At 38.0% G+C, this 18,992-nt stretch overlaps 1 protein-coding gene across 1 annotated transcript; it reads right to left on the bottom strand.

Moving 5' to 3' along the window:
* Positions 1–205: 205 nt before the first annotated feature.
* On the bottom strand, positions 206–918 carry LOC142162688 (uncharacterized). Its single transcript, XM_075219208.1, has 2 exons — positions 705–918; positions 206–552 (listed from the first exon to the last, which is right to left on the bottom strand). The coding sequence occupies exons 1-2, from the start codon at positions 916–918 to the stop codon at positions 206–208; spliced, it is 561 nt and encodes a 186-aa protein (XP_075075309.1).
* Between the last annotated feature and the right edge of the window lie 18,074 nt (positions 919–18,992).

Here is an 18,992-nt window from a genome sequence, read left to right as displayed (position 1 = left end):
TATGGTTCTAGGCTTCTTGTCGATTGAAGTTTTGTGGATATCCATAAAGTTTGAAACATTTGTCTTTGGTGTGTCCTAGTATTTTGCAAAAGTCACAAAAGGGCCTGGGCCTAGTGTTGTTTACTGAGTAATTTGTTCTGAATCCTCTTGGAGTTGTTGTACCAGCATTCATTGCAGTAGATTCAAAATTCAGTTGATTTCTAGGTCAAAATTCTCTTTGTTTCTCCTCTTGCACCAGAAGTGCAAAGGCTTGTGCCATTGAAGGCAAGAGATTCAACATCAGTATGCTCCCTCGAACTATAGTATAAACCTCTTTCAAAGCCATCAGAAATTGTATCAATCTTCTGTCCTGTTCAACTTTGTGCATGTTTTCCTTTGCATCACAGGTACACTGACAGCTGCAGAGGGATTTTGCTCTGAGATTGGTTAACTCTTCCCATAGTTTCTTCATTTTAGTATAGTATCCAGTAATGGCGGGTACTCCTTGACTCAAATCATCAATCTCCTTTTGGATCTGGTATAGTTTTGCCCCATTTGTTTGATCATAATGATCTTCAATTCTTTTTACAATTCAACTGAATTATTCACATACTCTACACTATCCGCAATATCTTTAGCAAGTGAATTCAAAATCCATGAAGTTACCATATCGCCACGTCTCTCCCATTATCTAAAGTTTAACGACTTCGAATTAGGTTTTTCACATTCCCCAGTGACGAAACCTAATTTGTTCTTAATAGAGAGGGCCCTCAATACACCTCTCCTCCATGAAAGATATACTAGCCCATCAAAAGGAACTAGAACTAAAACCAGTCCAGGACTGTCAGAAGGATGAATATAAAGCGGACTACTTACATCGATTGTCGATTGGATCTTTGCTGTTGTCACAGTAATAGTATTTGGGTCGTCTACCGCCATGATTAGTTTAGCTTGAAGCAGAAAATGAAAGAGGACAAACACCGATTGAACGAGTGAATGAAGATGTAGAGAACCTCAATTAAATGAGTGCAGCTTCGATTTGTTTGTTTGCTTGAGGATTGATATCACACCAAAATGAACCCTAATTTTGAGCACGAAGACGGCAGTACCCTGCGCAATTCAATTATACGGATCGCTTAGTCGTGATAACTGCTCTGATACCATGTCAAGCTTTGGAATTACAAGCTTATAAAGCTTCACAGCTACAATGGAGGAAGCAATTAGAAGCTTACAGAATATCGATTGAAGAAGAGGAGAAACAGAGATGAAGTCTCTAATTGAGAAAAGTGAAACTCAAACTCAATTATGCTGCAGAGTAGTTCTTATATACAGTGAGTACTAAGCTAACTAACTAATCCGGAAATGACAACTAATAGACAGCTAAGCATTAACTAACAACCAACTAACAGCTAATAATAACTGACTAAAGCAACAATAATAACTAACTACTGAATAAATACAATTCTAATCTTAATAAAAACTACTCCAAATCATTGATTGAGTCGATAGTGATATGACACAATGGAGCTTATATAGGAACTTGATCTCTCTCATAATGCTTAGCATCGCTTATGTTAAAGAGCACACATGCCTTTCACATGAGTGGCAACACAAAAATAAAAAGCTTGAAAGTTTGTCCGTAAAATAAGGTCCCAAATTGACCTGTGTTTTTGCATCTCTTCATAATCTAGCTCTGAATCTTCTCTTAAATGACTGTGTTGATCTTTGCAAAGAGTTCCATGAGTTCTGGAGGAATTGAAGATTTCAAGTTGCCGTAATTCCTTCTAAATTCCTGTTCCCAATGGACAATATCGTTTGACTTCTCTCCGATTGGTTTCTATAGATGGTTCTAATGAAATTAGCAGTTTGTCAAGTGGAATGCTAGAGTGTTGTCCGTTCTTTTGAGCATTTGACAATGGGTCCTTTCGAGCTTCCTACGTCTTCTAACTTTTTCTTATAAATCACCTTTAATACATTTTTTGCCACAAGGAATATAATGACTTTGTTTGCTTGTAAATGGAAATCAAATCTTGCAAATATCCATATTCTTACTCCATATCACTTGCCAACATTTATAGTGTAACACTAACTGTATACCCTATCATACACCTTGCACCCTTACTATATGTTATGTACTTCTATTATACCTAAACAACCACGGGAAAATATTTTTGTTGGAATTATTTTCCTTTATAAGAAACACAACTGAGTTTACTCATATGGTCTTATTGGCTAATGTTTGATATAATCCAGTTGTTGTTACTTCCGTGATGTGATGAGTCGAGTATTTCAAATGATTATTGTAAAGACCCGAGCGACCATTTTGAGATTTGTAGCTCAGTTCCCCCATTTACTGCTCATTTCATGCTTTTCAGTTGTTATATGACTCGCTGGGGTAGTTGGTTCGGGTCCGGAGAAGTTTCGGAATTAATTGAGACACTTAGTCTCAAAGTTGGAAGCTTAAGTTAAAAAGGTTGACCGGATGTTGACTTATATGTAAACAACTCAGGATTGGAGTTTTGATGGTTCCGTTAGCTCCGTTGGATGATTTTGAACTTAGGAGCTTATCCGGATTGTGTTTTGGAGGTCCGTAGTTGAATTAGGCTTGAAATGGTGAAAATTGGAAATTTGGAAGTTTGACCGAGAGTGGACTTTGTGATTACTAGGCTTGGATTGGAGTTCTAGGAGTTGGAGCAGGTCTGTGGTGTCATTTGTGACTTGTGTGCAAATTTTAGGGTCAATCGGACGTGATTTAATAGGTTTCGGTGTCGTTTGTTGAAGTTGGAATTCCTTAGTTTCAATAGGCTTGAATTGGGGTGTGATTCGTGTTTTTGATGTTGTTTGAGGTGATTCGAGGGCTCGACTAAGTTCATATCGTGTTTTAGGACTTGTTGGTACGTTTGGTTGAGGTCCGGGGGACATTGGGTTGATTTCAGAAGGTTAACGAATCGAAAATGAGACTTAGTACGTTGCTGAAGTTGGGAGTTTTCTAGTGTAATCGCACCTGCGAGGGGTTGGCCGCAGGTGCGGCTGGATCGGTGTAGAAGCGAGGTTGGCTTAAGCTGAGGGATTTCCATAGGTATGAAAGATTTGTCCGCACTTGTGAGGTCGCAGATGCGGAGAGGCATAACAGGTGCGCATATGAGAGAGGAAGCCTAAAGGCGCAGGTGGAAAGTAAATCCGCCGGTGCGGATGCGCATCTACGCATGAGAGACCGCAGAAGCGGAGGTGGTCTGGGGGTTCTAGTTCGCAGAAGCGGGATTGCAGATACGGTCAAATGGAGCGCAGGTGCGAGACCCCTGGACAGAACCTTAAATTCAAGGGTTCACGATTTTTCTTCATTTTGAACATTTCAAACTCGAGATTGAGCGATTTTTAAGAGGATTTTCGAGGGGTTTCTTGAGGTAAGTCACTTGTGCTCATTTTTGTTTGATAGTCTTGTTTCCCCATTGAATTTCCCGCCTAGTTTGTGTGTATTTAAGGTGGAAGTTGGGAGTTAGGTATTTGGAGAGTTTGATTTGGGATTTGGGTGGAGATTTGGTGTCGGATTTTGGTAAATTTGGTATGGTTAGATTTGTGGTTGAATGGGCTTTCGGATTTTGTGACTTTTATCGAATTTCGAGACGTGAGCTTTGAGTCAACTTTTGACTTTTGATTGATAACTTAGTGTTTTCTTATGGAATTAATTTACCGAACTGCTTGTGGGCTCGTGTTGATTGTACCGAACTGCTTGTGGCTACATTCAGATATTTGGAGGCCGTTTCACGAGGCAAGAGCATGTTGGAGTAGGGATTTGCACGATTTGAGGTAAGTAACAACTCTGAATTTCTTATCCGTATATTCTCTATATGCTATAGAAATTGAACTGTAAATTATATTAGAAGCTAGGTGACGGGCGTGTGGGCGTGCACCATAAGAATTGTAACTTTGCTAATTCTATATAACTTTATAGTTGAATAATATGTTGTTCTCCGTATATTCTCCATGTGTTAGAGAAATTGAACTACAAATCATGTCAGAAATCATGTTTAGGCTATGTGTTGGTACTGTAGGGACCCACGGAGGCCGTGTTGCATGTTGAATTATCTGCTAATTGCTTCTTGTAATCAGTCACAGTTTACTTGCATATTATATCTCAGTCTCTATTGTTCTTCATTGATGCATTATATCATTGTTGTTTGGGCTGATTATCATGATTTCTGAGAGTACGAGAGACTGGATAGGTTGATGACTGAGTGAGGTCGAGGGCCTGCTTGTGAGGATATTTATGGGATCGGGTTGCACGCCGCATCATGTTTTATTGATTTATGCCATTATTGGCTTATTACAGTGCTTGGCCTGAGGGAGCTCCTTCGGAGTCTGTACACCCCCCCCCCCAATGAACGCAGGTATCTGCTGAGTGTGAGTGACAAGCGCAAGTGTCGAGCGACTGAGAGGAATGGAAGAATGTGAGGAATGAGTGACTGTGAGGTTGGAGTGAATGGGAGGACTGAGTAATTGTTACTCTAAGATGATGCATTTGATTTCATTACTGTTGCACTTTAGATGGCATATATCATTGTCCTGTAATTTCTAAGAGATATTATATCCTGTTTTAATTGAACTTGACATGAATTAACAGGTTTGGCCTTAATTTCGAACTTGAAAGCATGTTGATGTTTAGCTTAAAGCACACATATATATATATTTCTATGTATATCGTCTCATATTTTACTTTTGTTTCGTGAATTTAGGATGTCAAATCCTATGACTTATGTTAATTTGAAGTGTTTTTATGTGTAGGAATGATTCGGGAGCAATTGGGGGCGAAACGCGCAACATTTGATCCAAAACGAACAAAACCGGACGAATTGAGCATTTGGGCGCCACAGGCAGCGCCTGGCGCCACCTGTGGCGCTGGAGGTAGAATGGAAGTTTGAGGCAGTGCCCTGGTGGGAGCCTGGCGCTACCCAGGGTGCCGGTGACGTGATTTTGTCCAATTTCGCCTGGGACAAGGTTATTTCAGCCCTAGACCTACCCAACACGTATAAAAGCAAGACTAAATATATTTTTGGAGGGGAGACGCCACTTTGGAGATATCTAACATACTTTGAAGGGGAATTCACGTGGAGGAAGACACATCACGCCTGGAGGAGGCTTCTAACTAGTTTTTCTTCTCTTCTCTTCCTTTAATTTCATAGTTTATTAGTTTTAGAGTTTTGGGTGCTACATGAACGTTGTAGTTTGAAGCTTAGATTGTTCTTATTATTTTATCATATTGGTTTATTTATTTAATCTTTGTCACACCTCCCTTTTTCTTCACCCCCCTCCCGAGAGGGTATAAGGGAGTTTTTCCAATTTAAGTGACAATCGAAACGAGATTATTTATTTATTAAATTCAGAGTCGCCACTTGGGATAATTTTATGGTGTCCCAAGTCACCGGTTCAAATCCCGAATCGAGGAAAAGATTGACTCTGTATTACAGTCCGCGAACACAGAAATCCGGGTAAGGAATTCTGTTAACCCGGGAGAAGGTGTTAGGCATTCCCGAATTCCATGGTTCTAGCACGGTCGCTCAACTGTTATATTTGGCCTATTTACTTGATTTTAATACATATTTTAGCCTATGGTTCAATTTTAACCTTATAACCGCTTTTATTTAAATATTTTTAAGGAAGAATCAACGTCATCTAAAACACATCTTGAACCTGTCACATAAATGCACCCGCGGTCCACGACACATTTTATTTAACGTTGTTGAGATTTGGATTTGGGTCACATAAATGCACACCCGAGTTTAGGAAGGTAAATTATTAAACTAACGCGCCTAAAGCAACTACGAAATTCATTTTTTTAACGGCATAAGTATGCTCCTAACAATCAAATTACTAAATCAGAACCAGAGAATTCCAGCAGAAAATTATTTGTACAGGAGCTTGAATTGTTTAACCTGCAATTCTGTAACATTACGCGTAGACCGAGATTCCACCATAATTTGAGCCAAAAGAAGCTGCCTCTCTCAGAATAAACTAGGAAGAAATTTAAGGGACTAAGACCATGACCCTCATTCACTTACTGATGGCTGGAAATTGAACATGCACATCACGCAAATGCAACAAATATAATGGGAAGTGAAAATCGACCAAGAATGTATAAAGGCATTTATTATGGTTCAGCTCAGTCCCTATGTTGCTGTCCAACAATATACCGTTGAGTAAAGGGAATTCACTATAGGAGAACTTCAAGTTCATTAAGTAACATGAACTCAACAACACTATACATCAGCAAGGCACAAATATAAAAATCGGAATCAGAAATGGACCTGAGTGAAGCAATATCAAACTTGCAATATATAAATGTCCTTTAGGAAAGTTGAATAACAGCTACTACAACACGTCCGCGATGGAAGACCTCGTCGGAAACCTCGACGCACCTCTGACCGGAAACGGAACCTCAACAAAAGACCGGCGATAACCTCGAACTAAAATGACGCCAGTACCACAGCAATGGCGACACTGGAGCAACAATCGACGTGACACACACGAAGAACTCGCCAGAAAAATAACTCTGGCCAAACTCGACACAAAACGTCACAAAATCTAGGACTTGAAAGATCTCAACTCGTCCGACGTAGAAGTACAACACACTAGTTTATTTGAAACCCGTTTTTAGAGCTAACATCAGAGATTGGGAGTGAAGAAAGCAGAACATTTTTGTTTTTGACTCTGTGTGTGGAGGTCGACAGTCTTCATGGAGTCTCGCCGGTTTTCATGGTGTTGTCCTCATGAAGAAGAAAACCAGGTTAGGGGGGAAGGGTCGTGTATTCCGGTTGAAGAAGAAGCCGAACGTGGGATCGTTGTTTGGGTGTAACGGCGGGTTCGCCGCTGGTGGTAAGAGGAGGAGTGAAGGGTCGTGTGGGGTGGGGGAAATAGAGAAGACGATGTCAGGGGGGTAGGTCCGATCTGCGGCGCTGATTTTGATTAAAGTCTTAGGCTAGCGTATTTTTTGTGTGTCCTCATTTCAGGCGTTAGTCTACATTGTATAGGTCTAGGTTTAGGTTATTTTTTTGTGTGTTTTGCCAATTAGTTCCTAGGTCTTTTTTGTATTAGGTCCCTAGGTTTTTTATTTATCTTTTGTTCCCAAGAAGAATCTAGAAGGGTCCCTAGGATTAGCTTAATGAGTATTGGGTATTGGGCTTAAGGAATGGGCTAGAAACTTGGGCTTTTATGACTAGCTATGCTTCAAATTAGCTTAATTAACTAAAAATACTATCAAAAATATTAATTAGCCCTACTTAAATAAAAATAATTATTAAAGAAAAAAGACTGACCGTTAAAGCAAAACTATTTTTGTATTTTTTTCAAGGTTAAAAATGACTATAAAACATTAATGAATCTATTTTTTTAATTTTTATTTTCTTGTAATAAAATAAAAGTAAAAGAGTAAAAATGAGTTGAAATAGCTATATTAGGCCTAAATTAAATATTTACGTGCTAAAATATGAAAAATTTTGGGGAGGGTCAAAAATCACATGTCTACAATCTTGCGTTTAATTATTTGATTGCTTGATCACCAATTGAATACTATCTACGAAGCTAGGATTGAACTCGGGAGAGGGAATTCTAGAATGCATATAAGATTGAGTAGAGCAAGATCTTAACTCTGAGTGGGGGCGGATTTGTGGTTAGGATAGGAATATACCTAATCGCCTTGCTTGGTTATTATACGGGAATTATAAATGCATTTTTGTTAATTCTAATTCCCTAGGAATATAGGTGTTAGGTTAGTTTGAATAGGCGAGTTGTACTTCGGGAGAAGGCTACGAGCAATATTAACCTTGTCAACCAATAAACCAGATAAATTAATTAGACGATTTAAGTGGAAAACCCAATGGTATTGTTAGCTAACCCATAGCTCTAGAATATTCACTCACATTGAATTCGGCTTTAAGTTTGTCGTTGTTTTCTTTAATCTCTTAATTTGTTACTTTAGATTAATTTTAGTTAAATATTCATACGTTAGGATTCACTTGATTAGATTAATTGTTTGGTTTAATTTAGTTGATAGTTAATCACAAGTCCTTGTGGGTACGATATCTGGACTTACAATCCTATATTACTTGTCGACCACGTATACTTGCGTGTGCATTTGGGAGCAACAAGTTTTTGATGCCGTTGCTGGGGACTTAGAAATTAACTCTTCTACTAGATTGGATTTTTTACTTTTTGTCTATTCAAGTTTTTATTTTTATTTTTATCTTAGTTAAGTATTTTATTATCTTTATTTGCATGGCATCTTGGAACGAGAATTGGTCGAATATTGGTTATTCTTATTTTGGTGATCCATGTCCATATTGTGGAGGACCACACTTGTGGCAAAATTGTGCATCTAAATCTGATGTGTGAAATTTTTTTAATGTGTGTGGTTGTCAAGGTGGCCATTGGGATGGCTGTCCTAATTCTTATTATTCTTCTCGGAGTTCTTATTATAATGTTTCTAATAATGTTTATGAGTTTGATAGGAGCAATAAAGTGGAGGATATAGAAAGCATGGCTCGTATTATGGACATGATAAGGCAAATAGCCGAGCAACAGAACATGATGAGGCAAATAGTCAAGCAACAAAGTCTTGATGCCTTAACGATCAAAAGACTCCAGGCTAGAATGGACGAATTAATGGCCAATTTCCAAGAAGAACCTCAATTCGATAAAGAGAGCGAGTTCCCATAAGAAGATTATTTTGAAGAAGCAGATATAGTAAGGCAATCTTGGCTTGAGGAACAAGCTCAACCGATAAAATCTCATGAGTTTCTCCATGATGGTCTTTCAAATATGACAGAACAGCTGATAGACGAAAGAACTGAGCTCAGGCAAGAAATAAACCAATTTGGCTTAGATATGCATGACCTGCATGATCAATTGAATAAAAAGGTTGAGGCATCTGATGTCCTACAACCAATTTTTGTGGATACTGGCCAGCTTGAGGAGCGGAAAGAGGAACTTCAACTATTCGACCAAAATATTATTAATGATGCCAAGGTTGACGAAGTGCTCAAAATTGAGGATGTCAGAAATAATGCAATTTTGGAGTTGGAGCGCATTGGACCTCATTCTAAACATTTTTCAACATTGTGTTTGGTTGGTGACATGGGAATTGATCCAGTCGATCATATGAAGGAGTCAATGGATGAGGAACAAAGTACTTATATTCTGAAATTTGTGATGTCAAGGAGACAAAAGAAATCCCCCACTTAAAGGCGAAGAAGTGCAAGATGTGATACCTATTGCTTGGTTCATTTATTTTTATACAACCGCCTCATGAACGTGACAGAAAAATTGATGCAAAATTGGGGGCGCAATTTATATCCTCAAAGTGGAAGGAAAAGTGGTGAAAGTGATGGCGTCGTGTCGCGATGTTAAATCAAGCGCTTGTTGGGAGGCAACCCAACCTGTATTTTAATTTTTTTATTTTTTATTTTTTATATAGTGTCAAGTTTCGTGTGGTTTTTGTTTTGCAGAGTAGAGGAAGTCTGAGTACCCGAAGATGAAGCTGAGGAGCATGTTTAAGCTTAGGTGTGGGGGTCGTCCCGAGCCTTCAGATTGAGGATCATGTCTGAGCTAGGCCCGAGAGGGTCTTAGGGAGTATTTCTCACCTTTGTTGTATTATTTTTGTCTATGATCATGCATCGAGGACTATGCATAAAATAAGTGTGGGGTGAGGAAACTACTTTCTGAAGTGTAATTGAATAAAACTATTTTTTTTAGATTTTCTTTTAGAACTCGTAGTAGACATAGTCTAGTTAAAAAAAACAAAAATTGAAAAAAAAAGTTTAGAAAAAGTTCAGGTTTTTCCCAACGATGGATCTTTTGGAAAATTTTCTTGAGGGATAAAGTCCGATTAAAAACACCAAAAAGATTTTTTGTTTTTAGGATAGTTAGGTAGTATTCCTTGGTTTTTCTTTGTGCGTCGGTTCTTTTCCATGGGTGTAGCTCGAATCGGGTACTTTATTTTTTTCTTTAGGAGTAGTTTAGGAAGAAACTGAGTCGCTCTGAGATACTCATTAACATGGTTGATGCTGGCACATTAGGCTATGACGTACATTCTGTTTTTCCGTATATGTGGTTTGAATTATGAAGCCTAAGTAAAGTAAATAGCCTATTTTGTGACGCCTTTTCTCAGTTATTTGACTTGTATGCCACATAATGCAATATTGCTTAAATATCTCAATTATGTGTGCTTGCTTGACTTGAGAGTTGAACAGAACCGTTTTGATTGAGTCATGTGCAACGTGTGTGTGAGGATTTGTGATTTTCTGTGATATCCTGTGTAGTCTAGAACTTGCCCCGTGTGTTAATTGAAGCGAAATTGTAAGTTGTGCTAATCTAGGAGATGACGTAGGCATTTTCTTGCTTGATCATGGATGTACTTGTCACATAGAAATAAAATTTTCCGTTGCTAGCCCCTTTGAGCCTATAGACCTTTCTTTTGGCACCCACATTACAAGCCATACTCCTATTTTGTTCTTAATTTGAGATAGAACCTTTACCTCCTAAGGCAATTAGTCACTAAAAGAAGTAATGTTAGAGATTGGGGAGTAGCTTTTGAGTGGAACCATGGAAGGGCTCGTTGGTGCATTAAAGTTGAAATCAAAAGTCACTAGCCAATGAACCTTAATGTATGGAGGGTGTGAAGAAAAGAAAAAAAAAGAGAAAGGAAAAGAAAAATTGCAAGAAAAGAGAAAAAATATGATAGTTCAAATCATGTAGAAAAAAATACACACCTCCAATTCTTAATGATTTGTTCTAGTGAAATTATAGAAGTGCTTAATTGAAAAGAGGGCTATGATGTATATGGCAAGTGAATTGGTTGAGAAGAATATGTGCTTGAATTGTGAATGTAGTGTATTAGAGTGTTTAGGAGGGTTAGTCAATATTTCTAAGTGTACCATACCTGTCCCTTAGCCTACATTACAACCTTAAAGTCCTAATTGATCCTAGATTTGGCTAGCTCAAATTAATAGAGATATACACTACGTGCAAGCTTATCGTATGACCACGGGATGCATATGAACTCTTTGTGAGAGTGAGCGAACTTTGTTAAATTGTGCGATGTCCTTAATCTATATTCAAAAGTATATTTGAATGTGTGGACTACTATATTCACTCTTTTGTTTAAGGGCACATGATCTCATGAATGATTGGTAATGTTGTAAACTTTCATGTTGGGTAAGTTCATAAATTGAGGGTGCTTAGTGGTTGCAAGTCTGCTTTTGAGGTTGGGTGGTGACAAATAGGTTGTTGAAATTTATTGAATTGAAGGGTTATATTTGGGCATGCTTTGTGACGACCCGGCCAGTCGTCTCATGAGTTACCGCTCCATTTCCCTCATTTCAACTTCTTTACGCTTCGTTATCCGTGTTTTATGGGATCGAGACGATTAGTTCGAGTTCGGAGAGGATTTGGTAAGAAATGAGACACTTAGTCTCTTTTAAGAAGGTTTAAGTTGGAAAAGTCAACTGGATGTTGACTTATGTGTTAGAGGGTTCGGATGTGAGTTCCGATGGTTTGGTTAGCTTCGGGAGGTGATTTGTGACTTCGGAGAGTGATCGGAAGTGGTTTTGGAGGTACGGTGTAGAATTAGGCTTGAATTGGCGAAGTTAGTATTTTGGCGAATTCCGATTGATAGGTGAGATTTTGATCCGAGGGTCGGAATGGAATTCCGAGAGTTTCTGTAGCTTCGTTAAGTCATTTTGGACTTGTCTGCAAAATTTGAAGTCATTCGGACGTGGTTTGGTTGGGTTTTTTTTATCAAAATGGAATTTGGAAGTTCTTGAGATTCATAGGCTTGAATTCGATGTGATTTGATGATTTTGGTGTTAGTCGAGGTGTTTTGATGATTGGAACGAGGTTGAATAATGTTTAGGATGCGTTGGTGCTTTTGGTTGATGTCCCGGGGGCCTCGGGTGTGTTTCGGGTGAGTTTTGAGCGAGTACGGACACCCCGAAACTTAGAAAAATGGAGGGAGCAGCAGTTTTAGCGCGGACCGCGCTCCTTTTCGCGCTGGGCGCTGGCCTAGTGCTGGCTGCGTCAAAGTGGCCGTGGCCGCGGTCGTGAAGACTGCAGGTTGCTGGTCCTACTTCGGAAGCTCATATCTTTTGATCCACAAGGAATTTTGAGGTGATACAAAAACAAAAGTTGTAGACCTTCGTGTCTAGTTTGCAGAAAGGTAAAGATATCACAATTTGGACATCTGTAGAAAAAGTTATGGCAAAAATACTAAAGCCTGTCCCTGTAGAGCAAGACCTGCACGGCCGCGGTCGTTTTTGCGCGGACCCCGCTGGTTTTGCGTGGACCGCAGTCATTTTTGTGCGGTCAGAGGTGTCGGAATCCGAGGGGTACTCTATAAATACGAGGTTTTGGGTTTTATTTGATATTTTGACCTAGAGAGCTCGGATTTTGGCGATCTTTCGAAGGTTTTTCAAGAAATTGGTCGGGTTAAGTGATTTTAACTCAGATTTGGTTAGAGTACATGAATCTATCACTGAATTCATCATTTAATTCGTGATTTGAGATTGAATTTGGGAAGAAAATTGTAGAACCTTTCAAAAATGTAAAATGATGATTTGAAGGACCAAATGGTATTGGAATTGGATAATTTTGGTATGGTTAGACTCGTGAGGGTATGAGGATTCCGAAAATGTAAATTTTACCCGATTCTGAGACGTGGGTCCGGGGCTCGGGTTTTGCTAATTTTGAGATTTTTGATATTTTTCGAATGTTTTCGCTTGGGCTTTGTTCCCTTAGCATAGTGTGACGTATTCGTTCTGATTTTGGATAAATTCGACGCGTGTGGAGGCCAATTCAAGGGGCAAAGGCATCGTGAGCTAGAGAATTAGCCAGTTCGAGGTGAGTAATGGTTGTAAATGATGTCCTGAGGGTTTGAAACCTCGGATTGCACATCATAGTGCTATATTGAGGCAAGATACGCGCTGGATGATGAGCGTGGGGTCTTTCACTATTGGGGATTGTGACTTGGTCCATCCCGATTGATGATTTTACTGAATATTTAACTGAAATTCATTTGTTATCATCATAATTTGGGCTGATTGCCATATTTGGGCTTCGTGCCAACTATTTGAACCCTTCGGTGATTTTTATCATTGTTTCCTCACTGTTTTGACTTATTACTTGAACTCAGTCCTGTTTATATCTACTGTTTAACAAACTCAGCCACTTTTACTCAGATTTGAAACTTAAATGATATTTCTAAATGATGTTTTGGCTGAGAACTACTGTTTTACTAATGCCCGAGGGGCTTGTGATGATTTTCGGACTGAGTGAGGCCGAGGGCCATGTGTGAGGATATGCTGAGTGATATGAGGCCGAGGGCCTGAGATACTTTATATGCCATGAGGTGGATTGAGTGATGTGAGGAGATGCTGAGTGATGATGCCACGAGGTGGCTTGATATATCGCTTGGGCCGTAAGGGGCCCCTCCGGAGTCTGCACACCCACAGTGAGCACGGGTACCCATGTGATTTGAAACAGTGGTAACAATGACACTGTATGATGCAATTTGGTCAGGTAACAATGGCTGACCATTATGCTGAGTGATTGATACTATGCCCGAGGGGCTAATATGAGTGATTGTGAGGTTACAGTGGTAACAAATGACACTGTATGATGCAATTTGGTCAGGTAACAATGACTGACCAGGAATAACACCGTGCGGTCAGGTAACAATGGCTGACCAGGAACTAATTTGTGCCCGAAAGGCTGGTACTATTCTATATGATTGCCCGAGGGGCGAGGTTTATGTGTTCATCTTGCATACTTACTTGTCTTTTACTTGTTTAACTATGGTATTTGTGCCCGAGGGGCGGATTTCTATGCATAGCGGCACTAATTGTTTTGAAATTATTTCACAACTATTGAAAAGATCATTTTCAAAAGAAGTTTAGAACCGAGCCAAGGTATTTTCTAAGAATGCACAGTTTCACTGATTTTTCTCAAGGAGTTTTACACGACTTCTATATAGCATGTTGGTTGCTTTACGTGATGTCATGCTGCTCAGTTATTATTTACCTTTATTACTCACTGAGTTGGAGTACTCACTTTACTCCCTGCACCTCCCGTGCAGTTGCAGGTATTTATTCACCCGATAGCGGGTATTGGCTGTGTGGAGGCAGAGTTGTAGAGGTTTTAGCGAGGTGACTGCCGGCGTTCGCAGCACCACTGTCTTTCTATGTTATTCATTATTCTTGTTCAGTGTATTCTAGACTGTAAAGTGGAAATTTCATTCTTATAGATGCTCATGACTTGTGACACCACGGTTTGGGCCGTGTCAGGATGGTTCATGTTGTTGTCAACGTTAAAATTTCCGCAATTTATGAGTATCATATTACATGTTATTATTGTTATGATGATTAACTGTTTAAAAGAGGTGTTCCGTTTTGGTCTGGCTGGCCTTGTCTTCACGAGAGGCGCCATCACGACCGGGTTCGGGGATTGAATCGTGACAAGTTGGTATCGGAGCCTAGGTTACTTAGGTCTCACGAGTCATGAGCAGGTTTAGTAGAGTCTCGCGGATCGGTACGAAGACGTCTGTATTTATCCTCGAGAGGCTGCAGAACCTTTAGGAAAAAAACTTCTTATTCTTGAATTCTTATCGTGCGTCCTTGAGTCAGCTTGAAAAGTAACTCTTGAAATTCCTTCCACGTGTTCGTACGCGCGCATGAGCGCTTAGTATTAGATGTTCCTTGATGGCTTGTGATCCCCCGATCGAGGGGCGAGATGCAATCTCTGTGAGTTTATGTTGGGCCAGTCTGGAGGACTTGAGGCTGGATTTTTGCCTATGGCTTGAGCACCGAGGCGCTGATTGTGTGAGCAAGTGTTTTGAACTTATATGTTCAGTATTGCCCCTAATAGTGGGAATAACGGCTGGATAGCTATGTGATGAATATGCTAATTCTGCATGATGTTTCTATATGACCTGGAAGTGTTGAGGAAGATTTGCTGGATGATAGATGGACTACTAAGTGTATGATTTCCATTGTGAGTGGAAGTGTAGTTCCGGGATTATAGGCATGTGAAGAATCTATTCAAGACTCCTAGTTGAGAGTGAAGTAAATTTTATGTTACGGTATGAGTTTGGACTCAGGAAGATTAAGTGACTGTGTAATGTGTAGGGCAGTGGAAGGTATACAAAATGTTAATTGGAGGCAAAACAGGTGGGTTATCTCCTGCGGAGTGTTCTAAGGTGGTGTGATCCTTATGTTGTCTATTAGAAGATCTCATTTACAAGTGAAGAATATGCGTTGAAATCTAAATTGTGCTGCCTAGAGAGTGGGCTTAACTGTTGTGTGAGTGAATACAAGAATTGCAGAAGAGTTAGAAATTCCAGATGATTTGTGTTTCCACAAGCTTATGAAGGAGTGAGTTCAATCTCACAATGGTATTACAGCAACAATAGAGTATGTACGTTATGATTTATTGAGTGCGTTTTGTTAGATGGCTTTGATCCAAGTTGGGGAGTTTGCTATTAATTAAGTTGATTGCACGGTTAAGAGCTATATTGTTCCAGTCTGCCACAGAGATGCCTCGGTATTGTTCGATCCTGGTTCCACCTATTCTTGTGTGTCCTCATATTTTGCTCATTATTTGGGTACACCCCAAGAGTTTCTTTCTTTACCTATTCATGTATCTACCCCGGTGGGAGATACTGTTGTTGTGGACCGTGTGTACCGGTCATGTGTTGTGATTATTGGGGGTCTGGAGACCCGAGTTGATTTATTACTATTGAGCATGGTGGACTTTGATGTTATTTTGGGCATGTATTGGCGATCTCCGTGTCGTGCTATTCTAGACTGTCATACTAAGACAGTCATTTTGGCTATGCCGGGTGTACCACGTGTAAGCACGTGATTTTTGCCCTATATGAGAATTACTCCCAAAAAATTCAAAAATAAAATAATTTTTCTTGGTGTGCAATTTTTGTGATATTTTGTGTAACTATTTGTATGTTTGTCTATGCATGTTTATTTGTTAAATTAATAAAAAATACAAAAATAGGCATCTTTTGCATTTTTAGCATTTAATGTCCAAATGAACAATTTTATGCTTAATTATTACTTAATTGTGCGTTAATTGTTATTGGAAGTTAATTTGCGCTTTTATAACTTAATTTAGTTCTTAATAATAATTTAAGTACTTTTATAATTTAGTTTTAGAAAAATAAAAGAAGAAAAGAGAACAAAAATACAAAGAAAAAACGGATTGGGCCACTTCTTCAATTTCAAACCACAGGCCCAAATAATTGCCCAACTTTCCCCATGACCCGGTCCGTTTCAAACCGGGTCGATCCGGTCCGCTCCATTAACCCAACACCCCTTCTTCATTTTTGTCCAACACAAAACAAAACCGAAAAAATAAAAAATAAAAAGTGAATTATCACTATTAATAGTTTTATTTTTTGTTTTTTTATATATAAAAAAAAATCCGAAAATATTTTATTTTATTTATTATTTTTATTTTAAAAAATATATATATATATAGTAATTTCGGAAATGATTTTAAAAAAAAATAAAAAACAAAAAAATAAAAAAAAGTAAAAGAATGTAGAAAATTTAAAAAAAGTAAAAAGTTTTAAAAAGTTTAAAAGTAAAATAAGGTTGGAATTAAAAAATAAATATAAAGGTATCTGAAAATTTAAAAAATTTAAAGTAATTGAAAGTAGCATTTTTAAAAGAAAAAGAAAAGATAGTGGTTTATTTTTTAAAGAAAAGTTAAATAAAGTGAGATTCTCTTTTAAAAAAATAAAAAGTGGGATTTTAAATAAGATAAAGTAATTAAAGTTGGAATTTTAAAAATAAAAGTAAATAAAGGTGGGATTTCTTTTTCTAAAAAAATAAAAGCAATTTGTAAGTGGGATTTCTTTTAATTAAAAAAATAATAAAATAATAAAAAAATAAATCTGAAAATTTCGAAATTTTTGCTATAAATAGAAGAGAAAATTTAGGAAGAAGGGGTGGAAAAAAATAGGAAAAACTAGATAGAGAGAAGAAAAAAAGAGGGGGCGGAGTGAGAAGTATACACCCGATATACATTCTGGATAGACTGAATATACAGGGGCAGAATTCATTTTGGAGAGTTTTGAAGTTGAAAAAGAATAGTTACTGTTTCATTGCCTCGCTTAAGATCTGAAATAGTCAGAACCTTCCTGCCTTTTACTTCTTCTCTATACTTGGAGTCGCTTATAGTCTCCTGGGTTTTCTACTATTCCTACTGTTACTGGTCTATTCCTGTGTTGCTGGACTGTCGTTGTTATGCTACATTGTTACTACTGTTGCTGCTTCTCAGCTTCATCTTCTCTTGTTTTCCAATACCAGGTACACGAATGTAATACTAGTTATTGCAAGCTAAAAATGTGGAAGCATGAATACATATGAAGAATCGAATTTTGAAGTTTTAATTTCGCTTTTTCTCTGTTCCTTTTATTGATTGTATTTAGGCTATTTTATGTATTATTGAATAATAATTGGAATAAGAAAAAATAACATAAGTTAGTCTTTAATGAATCGGCTTGGCAAAACGGGTTAATTCACTAGCTATGAAGGTTCTAAGATTATCAACAGTAGGTTAATTGTGAACAAGTACTTAAATTTAGCTAAGGCATGAATTTGAACTAAATTTCGTGAATTAGGTATTAAGGCATGATTTGAGTTCAAACAAAATTAGAAGAACGTTTAAGTCTAATAAACTTTCTATTAAGCTTTAGTAATTATGGTTAAATCCAGTTTCAAATGGTTGTGAATAATTAATTCCAATAGTTTTTTTATATATATATAACAATGCGAGCTTCAATCTAACTATATTTGATTCTTTTGAATATTAGTTGTCAAATTTTTATTTTATTTATAATTTCGAATTTTTTTAGTAAAATTCTTGTTCATCAATATTTGTATTAATATAGCAATTAGTATGCCATGCTTTCTTAAATAAAAAAAAGCTCGTAATTAATTAGGATTTTCTTTATTTATTTTAGAGACTAATTTTAATAGAAAAGATGTAGTCGCTTTAGGATTTGTCCATTTAAAATAAATGAGATGAGCCTCGCCTAGTAAAATATATAGATTGCGGGGCCCTCACAAATGTATGTGTTAATTACTTAGAACTCGGGATCGGCCGCTTAGCGAACTTCACGGCCTTTTCTCAAAATAACCCTGCGCTAGTCGCTTTAGGCGCGTATTTAATAATGTTATCTCCTTAAACTCGGGTGCACATTTATGTGACCCAAATCCAAATCTCAACGAAATCGAAATGTGTCTCTAATCACGGGTACATTGATTGTGACGTGGTCTGAGATGTATTTCCATGACATTGCAAATTCTTTTTAATAATGAATGAGACGAGCCTCGACAAACAAAAAAATGCACAAGCTGCGGGGCCCTCTAAATGTATATATTAAAATACTTATAATTCGAGGACAGGCCGTTTAGCGAATTTTACGGCCTTCCCCAAAATAACAAGACGCTAGTTGCTTTAGGCGCGCCTTTAATAATTTATTTTCCTTAACTCGGGTGCACATTTATGTGACCCAAATCCAAATCTCAACCGAGTCGAGATATGCCAAACAACTACGGGTGCATTGATGTAACGTGGTTCGAGATATGTTTCCACGACGTTGCAATTCTCGTAAAATAATAACAATAAGTAAGAAAGCGGTAAAAAGATAAAATTTTGCACATAAGTTCATATTTGTATAAAATCAGATAATCAAGCCGAATATAACAGTTGAGCGACCGTGCTAGAACCACGGAACTCGGGAATGCCTAACACCCTTCTCCCGAGTTAACAGAATTCCTTATCCGGATTTCTGGTGCGCAGACTGTAATATGGAGTCATTCTTTTCCTCGATTCGGGATTAAAATTGGTGACTTGGGACACCTTAAATCTCCCAAGTGGCGACTCTGAAATAAATAAACGAATCTCGTTTCGATTGTCCTTTAATTGGAAAAAACTCCCTTGTACCCTCG

The sequence above is a fragment of the Nicotiana tabacum genome, chromosome 1, assembly GCF_000715075.1.
Source record: "Nicotiana tabacum cultivar K326 chromosome 1, ASM71507v2, whole genome shotgun sequence".
In the NCBI taxonomy this organism is placed as follows: Eukaryota; Viridiplantae; Streptophyta; class Magnoliopsida; order Solanales; family Solanaceae; genus Nicotiana; species Nicotiana tabacum.
The sequence above is the reverse complement of the archived record's forward strand: the minus strand, read 5'-3'. Positions and strand labels throughout refer to the sequence as shown.

Excerpts from the sequence above, each read along its gene's own strand:
- LOC142162688 (XM_075219208.1), bottom strand. The coding sequence starts at position 918 with ATGGCGGTAGACGACCCAAATACTATTACTGTGACAACAGCAAAGATC. Across the intron at positions 553-704 it reads AGGTTTCGTCACTGGGGAAT|ATCATTATGATCAAACAAAT; the intron begins GTGAAAAACCTA and ends AAAGAATTGAAG.